The sequence below is a fragment of the Myotis yumanensis genome, unplaced genomic scaffold, assembly GCF_028538775.1.
Source record: "Myotis yumanensis isolate MYYU_CA2020_CCGP unplaced genomic scaffold, mMyoYum1.0.hap1 SCAF_179, whole genome shotgun sequence".
Taxonomy (NCBI): Eukaryota; Metazoa; Chordata; class Mammalia; order Chiroptera; family Vespertilionidae; genus Myotis; species Myotis yumanensis.
Window position 1 is genome coordinate 2,789 of NW_027223930.1, and position 17,767 is coordinate 20,555.

Genomic DNA, 17,767 nt, shown 5'->3' on the forward strand with positions numbered 1-17,767 from the left:
ATCAATATATATTTTTGACACTACATTATTTGATTTGTAAAAATATAACATGTTGATACTTTTATTTATCCCAAGAATGCAAAGTTGGTTTAATACCTGAAAAATGCAATATACCATATTCATAAAATAAAGGACAACTACCATATAATCATCTCAATAGATGACCAATTATTTGGTAAATATTGACAAAGCCTAACACCTTTTCATGATGAAAAATAACAAACTAATAATAGATGGGAACTTCCTCAACCTAATAAAAATCATTTATGAAAAGAAAGTAACTTGTGATTAAAGACTGAATATAATGCTTTCCACCTAAGTTCAGAAAGAAGACAAAGATGTACACTACTCACTTCTGTTGAATACTGTGCTGGAGGTTCTAGCAAGAGGCATCCAGATTAGCTGCAGATGACATGATCTTTAAAGAAAACCCTATGGAAGCCACAAAAACTATTACAGTTAACTAATGAATCCAGCAGTGTTTTAGGATCTAATTTCAACATACTAACAAAGAGTAATTCTATTTGCAATAGCATGGAAAACAACAAAATACTTAGGAATAAGCTTACAAAAGTACAAGATTTTTATAATGCTAAACTATATAAAACATCGCTGAAAGGAATTAAAGACATGTCCTAAGACCGACAGGCTTAATATTAAGATGGCAATATTCTCCAAATTGATCTATAGATTGAGTTCATATCAAATCCCAGCTGCTTTTTGTGTGTGCACACACATAACTTGACAAACTGATCCTGCAAGGGACCCAGAATAGCCAAAACATTCTTGAGAAAAACTTAGGACTCACACTTTCAAAACTTCCTACAAAGTAGCAACAGTAATCAAGACAGTGTGGTACTAGCAGAAACAGACACAGATCAGTGTAGTGCAATCAGCCAGAAATAGACCCATACACTTACTCATAGTCTAATGAGTTTTGACAATGGGAGAAAAACTTCAGTAAATGGTTCTGGGACACTGAATCTTCACATATAAAAGAACAAAGTTAGACCCCCTCACTTCATAGGACATAAATAAAATGAACTCAAATAGATCAAAGACTAACACGTGGAAACTAAAATCATGAAACCCTTAGAAGAAAACATTGGCATTAGTACCTGCTGTTGCTAACTGAAAGAAATGAGAGGATTTTCACTTTTTTGAAAAAAGCTGTTACCGTACTAACATACATCTTTCAAAAAAGCCAAGTGCCACAGCACAAACTTTCAAAAAGCAGGAACACGCTACTTTTGGATAATGGGGGAATGAAACATGTATCTGATAAGCATCTAGTATCCAAAAGATATAAAAACTCTTGCAAATCAACAATAGAAAGATAAATGACCCAAATATGAAGTGAGCAAAGGATGTGAACTTTTTTATCCAAAGATACACAAATGACTAATAATCATGAAAAGACAGTCATAAGGGAGATGCAAATCTATAATGAGATACCACCACTTAATTATATTAACGCAGATGGCTATAACCAAAAATACAACACTAACAAGTGTAGACCGGAGCCCTCCTCCACTGCTAATGGGAATTGAAAAAAAATAGCCCAGGCACTCTGGGAATATGGTTAGGCATTTCCTCAAAGAATTAACTCACATCACATGACTCAGCATTTCCACTCCTAGACAGAACTGAAAACATGTCCACACAGAACTTACTTGTACATGAATGTTCATAGTAGCATTATTCATGATAGTCAAAACGTGGAAACCACCCAATTCCTTAAATAACTAGATAAATAAATATAGTATGTCTATAAAATAGAGTATTATCCAGCCTTGAAAAGGAATGAAGCATTGATACAAAGATGAACATCATGCTCTTTGAAAGAAGCCAGACAGAAAAAGCCACATATAACATTATTCCATTTATATGAAATGTCCAGAATAGGCAAATCCGTAGACACAGCAGATTTAGGAATAAAGGACAACAGTAAAAAGTAAAAATCAAATTGTTAACCTCACCTATTAGAGATGATGCCTGGTGTCCTCTACACTTTTGTATATAAAGTTTTGCTTGGTGGGAATCATATGGTATGTATGATTTTGTATCATTTTTCATGGTAGTTTAAAACATTTTCCATGCCATCAACATGAATCATTTGTTCCAATCTTGCATTGTCAAGCATCTAGGATGCCACCAACTCTTGAGGCTCCTATCCTAAATAATTCTGCATATAAATAAATATTAAGTCTGCTGAATTTCCAAGTTATTTCGTAAGAAAAATTCTAAGAGGTGGAATTATATGATCAAAAGAATATTTATGTGGCTTTTAATACATATACTTTTTGCTGTTATCCTGAGATGGTGAACAAACAAAAGTTAATGTAATGGTTTTATGGCCCTTTACCAAGTAAAGTACACATTACAGAAGTAGCAGCAACTTTAATTCAAGCAAAGGTTGACTCTATATCCCCAAATGACTTCTTATTAGCAAATCATTTAAACCTCAAATAGTTATACTGAATAAATTCACTGGTTAAAAATATGGCTTAAACAGTTGATACGTGAACCAAACAAGGCAAAAAAAGATTGAGTTTTTAAATATTAAATTGTATTAACAGCCGAAACCGGTTTGGCTCAGTGGATGGAGCGTCGGCCTGCGGACTGAAGGGTCCCAGGTTCGATTCCGGTCAAGGGCATGTACCTTGGCTGCGGGCACATCCCCAGTAGGGGGTGTGCAGGAGGCGGCTGATCGATGTTTCTCTCTCATCGATGTTTCTGACTATCTCTCTCCCTTACTCTCTGTAAAAAATTAATAAAATATAAAAAAAAATTGTATTAACAAATTACTAGAGAAATTGCCTATAAATTTGTCTTTTTTTTTTTTTTTTTGCCTTGGAGCCACCCATTCCTATTAGTTGAAAAACAAGTATTTTCTAGAGAACTCATTTATGGCATTAACCCCAGGAATATAGCTCTTATTGACGCCTGCTTGGGACAGTGGAAGATGAACCCAGCAGCACATTAGGATATTTGAAAAGATGACAGCTGTTTAAATGGTAAATCATTTTTATTGACGGAATATTCACACCAAGCACAAAAGTAATGCTAGGTCTTCTCCTAGTGGACTAGGGCAGAAGAAATTTCAGTTTAGTTTTTTGCTGGGCTCATGATGTACTCACCTGGGAAACAGTTCTATCTTAAGATTCAGGGAAAGGTGGTTTAAAACAAAGGCTTAAATAAAAGTAGCACCAGAAGGACCAGGTCAGGTACCAATAATCACATATTCCACCCATTCAGGAGTTTCTGTATGTGAAATTATTGCACTTGTAAAAAGTAAATGATAGTAAATTACCAAACCCAATAATTTAAAACAGTCTGATGAATTCTGAACTAAGCAATTTCAAAATAGTCTTGAGTTTCCCATCAAAGGGAACTTGGCTAGGACAACTAAATCTAGCCACTTACTTTTAAAAACAAGGACAGAGGACCAAGTTTTATTTCTAAACTCTAATTGCGCTAAGAGGAGAGAGGCTGTTTTACATAGTGGTATGAATTTGGTCCACATGAAATACATTGTTATTATAAAAATAAACAAGTTTGTTTTTGTAAAAAATAACATTGCATTCCTTTGTTCAAATTGCACAATACAAACAAGCTATCTAAATTAATACTGTTATAAGGTAATTAGAAGTACATACACTGGGTATGTGTTTAATCTGAAGCAATTAAGGAGTATGCAGTTTTCATAATGTATGAAAACTAAAATTAAGTCATATCTAGAAATACATAAAATATTTTAAAAATTACAATGAAGAATGCATTCTTTACATACTAATTTTTAGTTAGCCGTGATAATACAGGATTCAGTATATTTACATAAAACTCCATTTTTACTCAATTTACAAAAGCAATAAATAAGAAACTACATTAATTTGCACAAAACCTGTTTCATTTCATGATTGGTGTGACCATTTCTGTTATTTTATGACCAAGCCAATAATAAACCTGTCTTCCTCTATGAAGATTGCTCATATTTGGAAAGAAGAGCAAGCCCTGTCTTTATTCCAAGAGTGACTATAAATGGCCATGCAGAATCCAGCATAAAACCATACAAATTATTAATAATACAAGCCCTAAAAATATGAACAGTGCCTTTGAGTATATTTATACAAGAGTATTCACAAAAAGATAAAATTCTTGATACAAAATAGTTTAGTGGTATCTAACACATAATTAGACAAGAACCCCTCCGACCTCCGGTCCAGCAGGAATGCAGCTGGCACACTGCCTCACAGGTATAGCACTCCCATCATTCAGGACTGGCATGTGCTGTGCCAGGGCAGACATCTGCTCAGGAGGCCCAGTCAGAGTCCACTGCTCTCAATCTAGGGCATTCCAGGTAGCTCAGGTACCTGACAAGCTACAGCAAGCACATGAGCATTTATTTTTAAAAAAGCAGTCTGGACACACGCTGAACCAGAAAACGTAAGAAGCTATATGTAGTGAAAAAGCAAGCTCATTTGGGGCAAAACAATCCCTATGGTTTAAGAGCTACCAATCTTAAGAATAAAACCAAAATATTCTCATGTACATCTGTACAGTATTCTTTATTACTTTCCACCAAAGCTTTTTTTTTATTTTATGAAAGATGATTTATTCTGATATCATATTTTTCTGGAGTCAAGGAGATTTCTTAGAGAAGAGTTAGTTAAAATTTAATACCTTACCAGAGTCTCTGAGCTGAGCTCCCTGGTTAAATCATCCAATGAGGTCACAGTGTCCTCAGTTGCACGCACGCTGCTAATTAATACTGCCGTGGTGACGGCACCTCACCGTTGTTAGGACACACAACAGTCGTAAGTCCCATCCTGAAAAGTTTCCTCCTCCTCTGCGCGGGTTGTGTTCTCCTCTTTCCCGCTGACCATACCGCTACCTCCGACCTCGCCCTGGGGGATGCTTCCATGGCCTGAGGAGCTCCTGCTCTCCTCTGCCCGGGGACTAGTCTGTTCAGGAGTCTTACCCACAGTTACTGGCTGGAAGGCTTCAGGATGGACCTGCTCTTCTGTTATCTCACTGAGCTTCTGTAGTTGTGGCTTAATGATGTTCAAAAATGGCTTATATCCAGGACTAAGTAAAGGAAAGAGGAAATTAGTTCATCTGCCATATTCAAAAGGCTCCACAGAGTGTTATATATATATACTAGAGGCCCAGTGCACGAAATTCGTGCACGGATAGGATCTCTAGGCCTGGCCCGTGATTAGGATAGATCAGGGCGTTCCGGCTGTTGGCCGGGGCCTTCCTTCATTCTGTGCCGCCCCCTAGTGGTCAGTGCACGTTATAGCGAGTGGTTGAACTCCTGGTCGAACTCCTGAGGGGACACTTTGCATATTAGCCTTTTATATATGCAAATATACTTTTTCTATTGATTTCAGAGAGAAAGGGAGAGATAGAAACATAATGATGAGAAAGAATCATTGATTGGCTGCCTCCTACATGCCCCCCACTGGGGATCAAGCTCGCAACCCGGGAATGTGCCCTGATAGGGAATCGAACCATGACCTCCTGGTTCATAGGTTGATGCTCAACCTCTGAGCTACACTGGCCGGGCATTACAGTGTTATAGAAAAATTCCTACTAAACACAGATACAGTAAGGTCAGTGATTGATTATGAGGGGAGAGGAGGCAGCACAGGGAGGTAGGAAGGGAAGGTTTCTTAGGTGCCCTGGCCAGCATAGCATTAGCATGAGTCTTAAATTTCTGAGCACTAGGAGCAAATTATCTAGCACTACAATTAAAAATCATGTTGCACAGTGTAAGGACCAACAGGATTTCATACCTGAAAAAGAACTTTCAGAGAACCTGAATGAATTTTCCAATTAAGGAAAACTAGATCCAAGAAAGGGAAGCCCCCAAATCCACACATAATTGGTGAGTAAGGGCTAGAACCCCAGGCGCCTAACTTCTATCCACTACTTTTTTTTTTAAACTAAAGTGTCCTTTATTCTATATGTCCTAATAGAGTTTTATTAGCATCCACTACTATTTTTTTTAAAATATGCTTTTATTGATTTGTAGAAGGGAGAGGGACAGGGAGATAGAAACATTGATGAGAGAGAAACATAGATCAGCTGCCTTCTGCATGCCCCTTCCTGGGGATCCAGCTGGCAGCCCGGGCATGTGCCCTGATCTGGAATCAAAGTGGTGACCTCTTTGTTCATGGGTTGATGCTCAACCACTGAGGCACACTGGCCAGGCCATCCACTACTCTTAATTTGGTTTGCTAGTAACTGCCATGGAATTTGTTAAATTCATACAGACTAAGTTTTTATTTTTTTCAAGTAAAAATTTTTAGATTATTTAATTCCACAGAACCACAAACCTTAAGTTCCAGTCTTAATTCATAAGCCAGTCAGAAAAAGATAAATATCACATGATCTCACTCATTTGTGGAATATAATGAACAATGTAAACTGATGAACAAAAACAGATCCAGAGACAGAGAAGCATCGATCAGATGGTCAAACGTCAGAGGGAAGGTAGTGGAGGGTGGGGGTAAGGGGGAGAGAGCAACCAAAGGACTTGTATGCATGCATATAAGCCTAACCAATGGACACAGACACCAGGGGTGTGAGGGCATGAGTGTGTGTGTGTGTGTGGGGGGGGGGGGGGGGGAGCAATGGGGGGATAAGGACACATGTGTAATATCTTAATAAAGAAAAACAAAAACAAACAAAAAAACATTTGTGCTGCATCAATTTTAAGTCAGTGATATGCATTCCATTTTAAAACGACCAGCTATCTCACTGGACATCACTCATCTAAATGTTTGGTACAGAACAGTAACTAAAGAACACAGCCTTAAAATGAACATATTAAAGCATTTTTTATATTGACCAACCTAAAATCTCTAAATAAGTGAACCAGAGCTAAGCCTTAATGGGAAAGGACAGGGTTCACCAATGAACAGCAGAGAAACAAGCTGACAGAAACCAGCACTTACCAGTCTGCAGAGGCCCAACGGTCCACCGCATGCAGCCCTGTCTTTATGTTCTGTAACATCTCTCCATCTACCTCTGTCGTCTGTATAATCACCAAAATCTGGTTGATTATTGAGGATTCTCTAAGAATCAAGCCTATGACAATGCACCAGTCCAGACATCCTGCCTCCATGAAGATGTGTAGCAAATACCTGTACAGAAACAGAAACAGAGTAACTGAGAAGGAAATATGCAGCTAAGAACAATCTAGATGTCAGAAGGGCAATCTACCAGGAAAGGAGCCCCTGCACCTTATTTGCCCAAATATCCCAAGTAGGGATTCTGTGCGTTCAGAGGCCGAGACACTCACCGCAGCTGGACCTGGGATTTGTGAGGCCCTTTACTGGCCAACTCCATGGAGATGTGCTCTAGCTCTGACTGCGTTAAGCTGAGCGTGGAGAAGCTTTCGTCCACCACTGTCCAGTCCCCATCCACCATGGAGCTGCTCTCAGTCAAGTCTGTGGCTGAACCAATACTGCATTCATCGCCTGATGGAGAAGTGCCAAAAGTTATAAACTAACTTCATGTGGAAAATGTTTTAACTTTAGTTTTAAATATTGGCTGTTTCTTAGATGTTGATTTCTCTTGAAGAGTTTGAAACTAAAACATAAATCCATTGCTAAAATTCCCAAGCTAGATTAACAGTAGTAGGTATTTTTTAAAAAGCCATTAGAGCTTGGCCAGTGTGGCTCAGTGGTTGAACACTGACCTATGAACCATGAGGTCATGGTTTGATTCCTGACCAGGGCACATACCTGAGTTGTGGGCTCAATCCCCATTGAAGGGTGTGCAGGAGACAACCAATCAATGATTCTCTTTCATCATTGATGTTTCCATCTCTCTCCCTCTCCCTCCCTCTGAAGTCAATAAAAACGTGAATTTTTAAAAAAAAGCCATTAGAGAGGTACCAGGCATTATGTGCCTTCACATGGAAAAACATGCTACTACCTATTAAAAAAAAGAACTATAATCTGGTAAGTCTTTAGATTCAATGACCAATTGGCAAGAAAAACAGAGGAAACAAACTAAATCATCAAGATGTAATCACCAAAATCCACATTATGGGGAAATCCATGAAGCAAGTTTCTTCAATGAATAAGTAGGAAGAAAAAAAAAAGATGGGGACGGGAATAATCACTAAAAAGAGAATTAAAAACATAACAATCACAATCTATCAACCTTATTTAGACCTTGAGCCAAGCCATAAAAGACAATTATGAATTAGAAATAATTGGACTCTGAAAGCTTACTGGATATTTGATGGGTTAAAATTTTAGAAGGATGATATGGTATTATGGCTAATTTTTAAAGAGTCCTTTTAGAGATAAATACTGTAATATTCACAAAATATATGTTTTGGATTTGGTTAAAAAAATACCAAAAGTGGATGAAACAAATTTGGTCATGAGTTGGTAATTGAAGCTGGGTGATGGATACGTGGATCCATTATCTCAACCTTTATGTCTGAAATGATCTCTAAAAAGTTTCTTTAAAAAAAAAAAAAGCAATGGGCCCTGGACAGTTAGAGCGTCCTGGGTTTGATTCAGGTCAAGAGCACGTACCTACCTCATTTGCAGGCTCCTCCCTGGCCAGGGGGCGTGTGCAGGAGGCAACCAATCGATGTATTTCTCTCACATGGCTGTTTCTCTCGGTCTTTTCCTCTCTCTCCCACTCTCCCCCCCCAAAAAAAATCAATGGAAAAATATCCTCAGGCAAGGATTTAAAAAAAAGAGCAATGGTACCACCTCATGTCCATTAGGATGGCTAATATTTAAAAAAAAAAACAGCAAATAAGTGTGGGCAAGGATGTATAGAAACCTCAACACCCTTGTCAACATTGGTGGGAATGTAAAATGGTATAGCTGCTATGGAAATATGATGGTTCCTCAAAAAAAAATTAAAATTAAAAACAGAATTACCATATGATCTGGCAATCCCACTTTTGGATATATACCCCAAAGAATTGAAAACAGTGTCAAAGAGATATATACTTTCATGTTCACTACAATATTATTCATAATAATCAAAGGTGGAAGCAACCCAAATATATGGATGGATAAACAAAATGTGGTATATACATACAATGAAATATTACTCTACCTGAGATATTACAGGAAGTTCTCATGCATGCTACAACAGGGATGAACTTTGAGAATGTTATGCTGAGTGAAATAAGCCAATTACAAAAAGACAAATACTGCATGATTCCATTTACATGAGGTATCTAAGGTAGTGAAATTCATAGAGATATAAAATAGAATGGTATTTGCCAGTAGTTGGGGAGTGAGGAATGGGAAGTTGTTATGAATAGGTATAGGGTTTTAGTTTGTAAGATGAAAGAGTTCTGGATACTGGTAGAACAATGTGAATGGGAATTATAAATACTACTGAACTGCATACTTAAAAATGGTTAAGAAGGTAAATTTTTTATGTATTCTACCACACTTGAAGAAAAAATAAGCCTACCCACATAGCAGCAGCTTATAGTGATGACAGGTGAATACCTGGCCATTAAGAAAACTGCAGAAAATCAGATTAGTTACTACTAGTTGCTCCTAATTATATAAACCTAAGCAACATAAATCACTTAAAAAATTCCTCAAATTTTATCTTACCCATTTCTTTCTTTAATTTTTCCTTTACTGATTTTTAGAGAGAAAGGGAGAGGGAGAGATAGAAACATCAATGGTGAGAGAGAATCATTGATTGGCTGCCTCCTGCATGTCCCCTACTGGGGATTGAGCCCACAACTTGGGCATTTGCCTTGACAGGGAATCAAACTGGTGACCTCTTAGTTTCTGGGTTGACGCTCAATTGCTGAGGCACACCGGCCAGGCCTTACCCATTACTTTAAGAGCAGAGGTTGGCATACATATTTTGGTAAAGGGCAAGATAGTAAATATTTTAGGGTTTAAAGTCTAAGAGGCAAAAATAAGGATATTATGTAGGAAGTTAAAAGAAAAAAAGAAAATGTCCACATTTTAAAATAAACGAAAAAGAAAGATAAGTGAGTACAATTTTTTATGATACAGGTATACTTATGAGAAAAATGGAATTCTTATTTGGGAATAGATAACATTCTGCTTACATGAGATTCAAAGTCAGTGTTTCTGTACATTAAAATCTATTGCAAAAGTTCAATTAGTGCTGATTTGTAATAAGATTTTGCCTATTTCATTTTACCTAAAATAAATATGGTGGCCTATAGCCAAGGCCAATTGGCCTTGTTCTAGCGACCCTCACCTACCCGGCAGATGCTAATGGGTAATCCTCAAGGAAGCCTCTTCAAAGAAGAATGAAGCTCTCTCTCTGAAGTGCTGCAGCACCTCAACTCCCTCCCAAAGGAACTGAGGAAGAGCTAGGCCTTAAAGTGACACTCACCTCTGTTAGATAAAGGTGACAGGAAGGCGTCTTGCATTTGTGGTCCCTGGGATGAGGCTGTGTCTATCTCATGGTGGGTAGGGCCAATGTTGCTGAGCCAGCTCTGACTTCGCTGGACATTAGAGAGGCCAGCATCTATCTCAAGGTTTAAGAAACGGTCAGCTGATTGAGATTTTAACAGCTGCTCTCCCACTGCAAGGCAGGCCCAAAAACAAGAAAATGGAAATTCAAGATGCACACACTGCCATTTCCAATTCAGTCCTTTCAGCTTCTCTTCCCGAACTCGCTCAATATTAGAAGTTAAAAGCCAATAACTGTCCTACACTGCATCCCCCGCCCATAAACCAGGGCTGGGGGCTGTAACAAAATGGACTGACTAGGTAATGCCACCCAGGAGTCATCTAACATCATCACATCTTACTAGAACTAGGCAAAATTTTATTCTGTTCATCTTTGATGTGATTTTCCTTGGTTCTAAGATGACATGAAGTTTCCAAATGCCATAATTAAAGGCTTTTGTTTCAATTTTCTTAAGTGACAATTAGAACAGTCTTCCTTAAAAAGACCTGAACTAAAAAACCTTATCTTTTAACTTTTCTTTCACCAAAATGCAGTTTCACTTTGTCCCCTCCTACTTTAGGAGATGGGCTCTCAAAGATGCATTTTTACCATTTCTCTGGAATGAGCTGTCAGTTAAGGAACAATTTAGCTTATTTTGATTAACCAATTCCAAAACTCCTTCCCATAGTAAGTGTGGTAGTTCTATATTCAGTCAATTCTCAACTTGATAATGTGAGATAACTATATTTATACATTGGACTTCAAGGTCAGTCTCTGAGACATAGGTTCTACTTTATTCACATCCTTGATCAAAATGGTGGATGATCTGACTGATGTACAAAAACTCGGCTTTTATCTCTTTCTGAGTTTGGAATGAAAAGACTTCTTTGAATATCAACTAACTGCAAAATGTCTAAGTTCCTGGAGTAAAACACACTCGCCTGTACCTTGACACAAGCTTGCACTACCTGTTCGGAGTTTGCCGTTCTTGAAAGGAGAACTGAGAGAAGAGGCTGGGATGATGGGAAGTGGCCACAGGAAATCTTTGTGGAGTCTCTTCAGGGCTATCACAAAGTTGTCCACCCGGGCAGCTCGGGCACGCTCCTTGCAGAGCCAACTAATGAGTTCAAAGCCCAACTGGGCTGCAAAGCAACCCAGGTCCTTGAGCCGAACTTCTTCTAAGAGACGCCGAGCATGTCTCCAGAGCATCATGTCAATATACATGTTCTCTGCACAGTCGCTGTCTTTACTCCATCTGTAAGTGGGAACACAAGGAAGCTACAGAAAAACCTTTACTGGAAGGCTTCACATACTTTTACGTAGTAGCATGAGTGCGCTGATAGGGAGGTGAGAGATCCAAGATCTAATTCTGATTGAAGAGGAGAATAAAATATTAGGTCTTCTCCTCCTTGTGATACCACAACCCGCTGAACAATGCCTGGAACTCAGCAGGCTTTTACAGCGTAATTGTAGAATGAATACATGGAATAGGAGAAAACAGGAGGCAAAGCCAAACCAGGCAAGAGGTGGTAACTGCTTGAAGGAAAGACAGGGAGGACATAAATGCTATATTTAATTTAAAGACCAAGGAAAAGAGGGGAGGAAATCAGATCATAGAAACTAATGAGAAGAAAGGTGAAATGAAGTCTTGTAATGTGAGTTATGTAGACAACTTAAAAAATACAAATAAAAAAATAATTTAAAAAAATTAACAATTTCACTAAATCCAGTCTATCTTCCCTTACCTGTGGGGGCTGGTGTGCCCACCTGGTCTGTAACGGTATGTGGTGCTTCCATGAGAGGCAGCCCTGGAGCAGGCGGCCTGGACTCAAGTCTCAGCTCTGCACTCATTAGTTGTGTGAACATAACCAAGTTTATGTTCTGGACTCTGTTTCTTCACCTGAATCGTGTGGGTAACAACAGTACCTACCCTTATGTACCCTTAGCAGTTGTTGAGAGAATTAAAGACCTACACGTGTAAATGCCAGAACCATGCTTAGCACATAGTGAGCACTGAGTCTGCGTTCGTATTTAAATTCAGGGTATGGCTGAGAAGCTTCTGTTTGCCTGACAATTGTTTATAGGTTGCATTTCACGTGTATATAGCCCAAGATTGTGTGTATGTTGCAAGTGGGGGTGATATTAATGGCTGTGATAAGAAAAAGCAGTTAAACATCACAATAAAAAAAGTTCAGTAAGCTCTATGTGCCAGGCACTGCAGACACAATACGAACAATATGAAAGGATTAGGGAAAAGAAAAAAATAGGAGACAAGAACGTGCAACACAAGAAGGAATCATGGACCTCACAAACGGGGAAATTCTATTTTATAATGTTCAGTGTGAGTCCACAGCTGACCTCTCAGAAGCAACAGCCCACCCACGGGGGATGGAGGTTCCCATCTCCAGATGTACTTCCTTGTTGCTCTCCCACTGTTTTAATGATCTCTCCAATCAGAGTCACAGGACAATCAAGCATATGAGGACTGAATTTTTTTTTTTTTTGTCAAGTAGTACAGTTAGAAAGGAGGATAAAACTGTTGACTGTAAGAAGACTTTTGGATTACCTGCAGCTTTATTATCTTCCTTTTTATCCTATAATCAAGTAATTTAAAGTTAATTACATTCCGAACAGATATATTGAGACCTCTAATACAAGGGGCAGAAAACTGTAGAAGTGAACTTTGGAGGAAGAAGAAAGGCAAGTTTTCTGAGAATTGCAAAAGGAAGTGCAAGTAGATCAAGTAGTTGTTTTCATGAGATCTGACTTTACAAATGCCCTGAAATGCAATGTCACTCAATGCCCTAAAAGCATAATGGCTTTTCATCCTTTTACCTTTTTCCCGAAGGCCCAGATGGCATACTTAGTGTTTTCTGTAAGCTGAATTTACTAGCAGGTACGTTGTCAGCTGACTGGGACAAACTGATGCTGCGATTCCTGAAGAACTCAAATCCTCCGCTTGAACTGGGTTCCTGCAAGTGCACACAATGTGCAGTGAGGTTAGAGGGGATGCCACACGGGTATATGCCCAGAGAAGCTGCCCAATTTGCAACTAACCTGAGCTGTAGGTGTGGATGGAGGTGTCTCAGATTCTCCAGAGCCAATGGCTTTAAGAAATCGAATCATGTGCCGACATAAGTCCCACTTGCCTTGCTCTAGGGCTGTGTTGAACAGAAGGGTGGCATGTTGCCTGCTTACTGCTGGGACTTCCATATTCTACAAAAACAACCAAGGAAGACAAGCATTCCTTTTATGCTGCAAATAATTTGGGAAACTATGAGCAACTCTTTATCTCCATGGTTCCCTAAACCCAGAGGAGAGATGCAGCTGCAACACTGCAGGGGACAATTTAACAGCGAAATTAAAGGAGCACTAGAAGTATCAGACAGGAAGAGCTGTGGTGCATACTGTGCTGCGTAACGTAAATTGTGAATATTGAACGCCCACTACATGCCAGAGCGTTATATAAACCTCACACACACTCTTTCACTGCCCCTAGACCAGTGGTCGGCAAACTCATTAGTCAACAGAGCCAAATATCAACAGTACAATGATTAAAATTTCTTTTGAGAGCCAAATTTGTTAAACTTAAACTATATAGGTAGGTACATTGTTATTAACTTAATTAGGGTACTCCTAAGCTGGCCTTTGCTAAAAACATCCTCAATCTGAGGGGTCGACCTCAGCGAACGTACCCCCACTTCTTCTAACGCCACTTCTTCAAAATACACTCGCCCAGGCCAAAAACCGACTTCTGCGCATGGGCCACGAAGTTTCAATCACACTGTACGTGCGCGCCCGCATGTGGTATTTTGTGGAAGAGCCACACTCAAAGAGCCACATGTGGCTCGCGAGCCGCGGTTTGCCGACCACTATCCTAGTGAATCGGCAAAATGGGTACGTCATTCCTATTTTACAGATGAGAAAACTGACTTAAGTAACTTGTTGAAGCAAGAATAAAAATCTAGATTTGCCAGACTCCCAAAAAGCCCAGGTCTGTCTCCTGGGACAGCTTTCTGAGGACGGGAATTAAAAATCGTTGCTTTGGGCAGTAGTATGTAGTACTGTTACACAAACAGCATCCTAAATAATTCTTTCACAAATTTATTTATTTGTTATCCTCACCCAAGAACATGTTTATTGATTTTAGAGAAAGAGGAAGGGAAAGAGAGAGAGCGAGAGAGAGCAAGAAAAACATCGATTTGAGAGACATGGATCGGATGCCTCCTCTACTCGCCCTGACTGGAGATAGAACCTGCAACCTAAGTTAAGTATGTGCCTTGACCAGGAGTCAAACCTGCAAACTTTTGGTGTATGGGACAACACTAGAAACCAACTAACCCACACGGCCAGGGCTCTTCCGCAAATTTAACCTTACTGCCTACTCTGACCTTCATGGAATGGTGACTAATAGACAAGTTTAACTGTAATTAATCCACAGCAACTTAGGGATTCTGATAGAACAAAAGTTTCCAATTTCACTGATTCAGAGATCACTGAAAGTCTAAGGAGTGACCTAAAAAACAACAACAGCTGCATTAATTTGTTTCTATTTTTATGATTCTGTGGCTCTTTAAGATTAATCAAGGAATCAGAATTTCATGGCCGTCCAGCCTCTGCTGAAATATCTCTGGTTTCAATCAGTTGTCACTGTCGACAGGAAATCTGCCTCAGGCAGTCTGAAACCAGGTTTATGGTTAGCTTCTTACATCAGCAACAGAACTTTACAGTCATCGAAACTTTAGTGCAGCCTGTCAAATCCACATCAGACACACAGGAACAACAAACTATCAAGCAGCCTTGTCAAATATATAGTGAAGCAAATTTTCAAGAGTCTCAAAGGACACATTATTTTGAGAAGAACTGCAATGAGAGTAATTACTGGGCAGGCCTGAGTCCTCTTAACTCACTGTGGGAGCCTCATAAAAGGTGCCCTGCTATGACCCAGGCTCTAACCAGAGTCCCCGCATCAAGCACACACTACAAGGAAACACCTATTATGTATGCTGGGGTGGCTCAGACAAACCCAGTAATATTCATGTTGTATGTACTATAATACATATAATATGATACTTCTTCAGTATTACTCAAAATAGTATTATAAACTCATCAGTCTGTTTTAGGCCTAATTATGGACAAACAGGATTTTTAAAACTCTGCAATGTTACTATCAAGCAATGAATGCATAAATGAATGGAACAACACATTGATGTTTCACTCTCTGTCTCCCTTCTCTCTCTGAAAATAAATAAATTAAAAAAACCTGCAATGTTCCTTTTTAATATTCAAAGAAATTTTCTATTTGATAAAAATAAGTTCTTCAAAAGCAAAGATATAAAATGAATAGAAAACAGGACTGAATTAATTCCTTAAACACAATCACAGTGTCAAAACAGGACATTTCTTTTTCCCCAGAAGTTTAAGATCATTAATTCTTGTATCTTTATAAGAAGAGAGCTGTTACCTGTAAGATAATAAGGTAAGAGGCAGCTGTGTCCAAATCCTGAGCCATCAAACATTCCTCAAACAAGTCCTTGGGGTTTCCCACGGCTGCAAAAAGGTAGTTCCACAGGGCATACTCGGTCTTCCTGGCACAATGCACAACGGTCTGCAGGAAGAGGGGGAACTCGGTGATAAACTTCGCCACTGTGGGAAGCAGGGGGTCGGGAATGGGCTCCCGTGAGGTAGCTTCCTCTTCCAGCACTTCATGGAGCATGAGCTCCAGCACGTGAGGGAAGTAGGGTAACGCGGAGCAGGACTGGGCCAGGAGCAAGGCCTGCTCCCCGAGGTTCCTGACCAGCAGCTGACGTAGGATGTGGTGGAGGTAGATCTGCGAGGTTCTCTCCACGACACAGAAGGGGAAGAGCACCTCCAGCTGCTCCCTAGCACTGCTCCGAGTGTACAGAGAGTCGTAGAGCACAGTGTCATTGACAGCACCGAGGACTAACGCATCTTCAAACAGAACCGCCAGCGGGTAAATGTTGATGTGGAAAGGCAGCATGATCCGCTGGGACAAGAAGGAATGGGGCTTGCGGTGGTCCCTCGGGAAGAGAGGGAGCCAAACTTTCATCCCTGCCCCTCCACAGCTCAGCCAGAGGGCCTCCAGGAGGTGCCGCTTTTGTTTATTTGCTCGACATGTAGTCCATACATTTTCAACAGACTGAGCTAGTACAACAGGAGGACAGAATGGCAGCTGGAAAAGGAGACAAGAATCAGGTTTTTTTCCTATTAAATCTGTAGGTTAAGTTCCTAGGCACTAATTTCCCAAGACTTTCAAAATGCAAGTGCAACTTTTTAGGAAAATTACGGTAACTTATTTAGAATTAGAGTTAATAATAATCCCCTGGCCTTTCAGAGTATGTGTATTTAAATCTAAAAACCAAAACCTATGAACTTCACCAGTTTATACTATTTTCCCATTAGAATTTGGAAATAATGCCTAAGCAATAACATCTGGAGTATGGAACATTTTATTATTATTTCGGGACCTTATCCTTCACCCTTTACAAATTGTTTTATTCCCTGAGGCTTAAGGCTATTTTCACGTACTTTCTCAGTGTCCAAATCACAAGACAATACTCTCCTCTTAAATTATTTTATTCCCTCATCCTGATGCCATACATTGTTAACGTCCTAGATGATGTGTATTCACTTACCAGTTTCCTCTGGTTCGGGTTACTGTCCTTCTCCCGGATCTGCGGGCCTGACCGGTCTCTCTGCATCATGATGAGCTGCCCTGCAAGATTCAGCATAATGCTCTCTGCATCACGAGCCTGAAGAAAAAGAAATTGAATCCACACTAAATTTTAGGTATGTTTTCAGCATTTTCTCCCTAATCCCTAAGGTTTACAGTTTAAACGACCAACAATATTTATTGAGTGTGTACCCTGTGTAGCTATTCTGTTAGGCTCTGTGGGTATGTACAAGAAGATTTCTGACTAGGCTAGGAAATGCTTAACACAATGTAATTAATGAACATGCAAATCAATATAAAATTGAGGGCTGAGCTGAATTATCTTGGAAAAATTAAGAGACCTTCAGAAGTTCATAAAAATGAGAGTTCAATTCAGTGGCAATAGAGAGTTCAATAGGTGGCATAGCTAGAGAAGGCTTGAAGGATGAGGAAGACATACATGGGTAGGTGGGAAAGGTTTGGTACTCTAATTGAAGAACAAGTGTAAATTACATGGATAGGCTGGAATAATTCTTTTGGGAAAGTGAGAACAATCTGTCTAGATTAGGGGTATTATGAGAAAAACAGTGGGTGGTAACAAACCTTCAGTTGTAAAAAGGAAGAGTAATTTGACTAAAAAAACCCCCCACAAAA

General features: G+C 39.4%; 1 protein-coding gene across 1 annotated transcript in view; it reads right to left on the minus strand.

Annotated features, from left to right (window-relative positions):
* Nucleotides 1–3,025: 3,025 nt before the first annotated feature.
* The window catches only part of LOC139001213 (guanine nucleotide exchange factor subunit RIC1-like), a 32,860-nt gene continuing 18,118 nt past the window's right edge, over nucleotides 3,026–17,767 (minus strand). Inside the window, exons 9-17 of the mRNA XM_070402940.1 lie at nucleotides 17,097–17,213; nucleotides 15,905–16,633; nucleotides 13,498–13,656; nucleotides 13,276–13,412; nucleotides 11,409–11,695; nucleotides 10,381–10,572; nucleotides 7,310–7,487; nucleotides 6,963–7,151; nucleotides 3,026–5,088 (exon numbers count right to left, since the gene is read on the minus strand). Coding sequence (XP_070259041.1) covers nucleotides 4,800–5,088; nucleotides 6,963–7,151; nucleotides 7,310–7,487; nucleotides 10,381–10,572; nucleotides 11,409–11,695; nucleotides 13,276–13,412; nucleotides 13,498–13,656; nucleotides 15,905–16,633; nucleotides 17,097–17,213 — 2,277 coding nt within the window. The 3' untranslated portion in view covers nucleotides 3,026–4,799. The remainder of the gene's footprint in view (nucleotides 5,089–6,962; nucleotides 7,152–7,309; nucleotides 7,488–10,380; nucleotides 10,573–11,408; nucleotides 11,696–13,275; nucleotides 13,413–13,497; nucleotides 13,657–15,904; nucleotides 16,634–17,096; nucleotides 17,214–17,767) is intronic.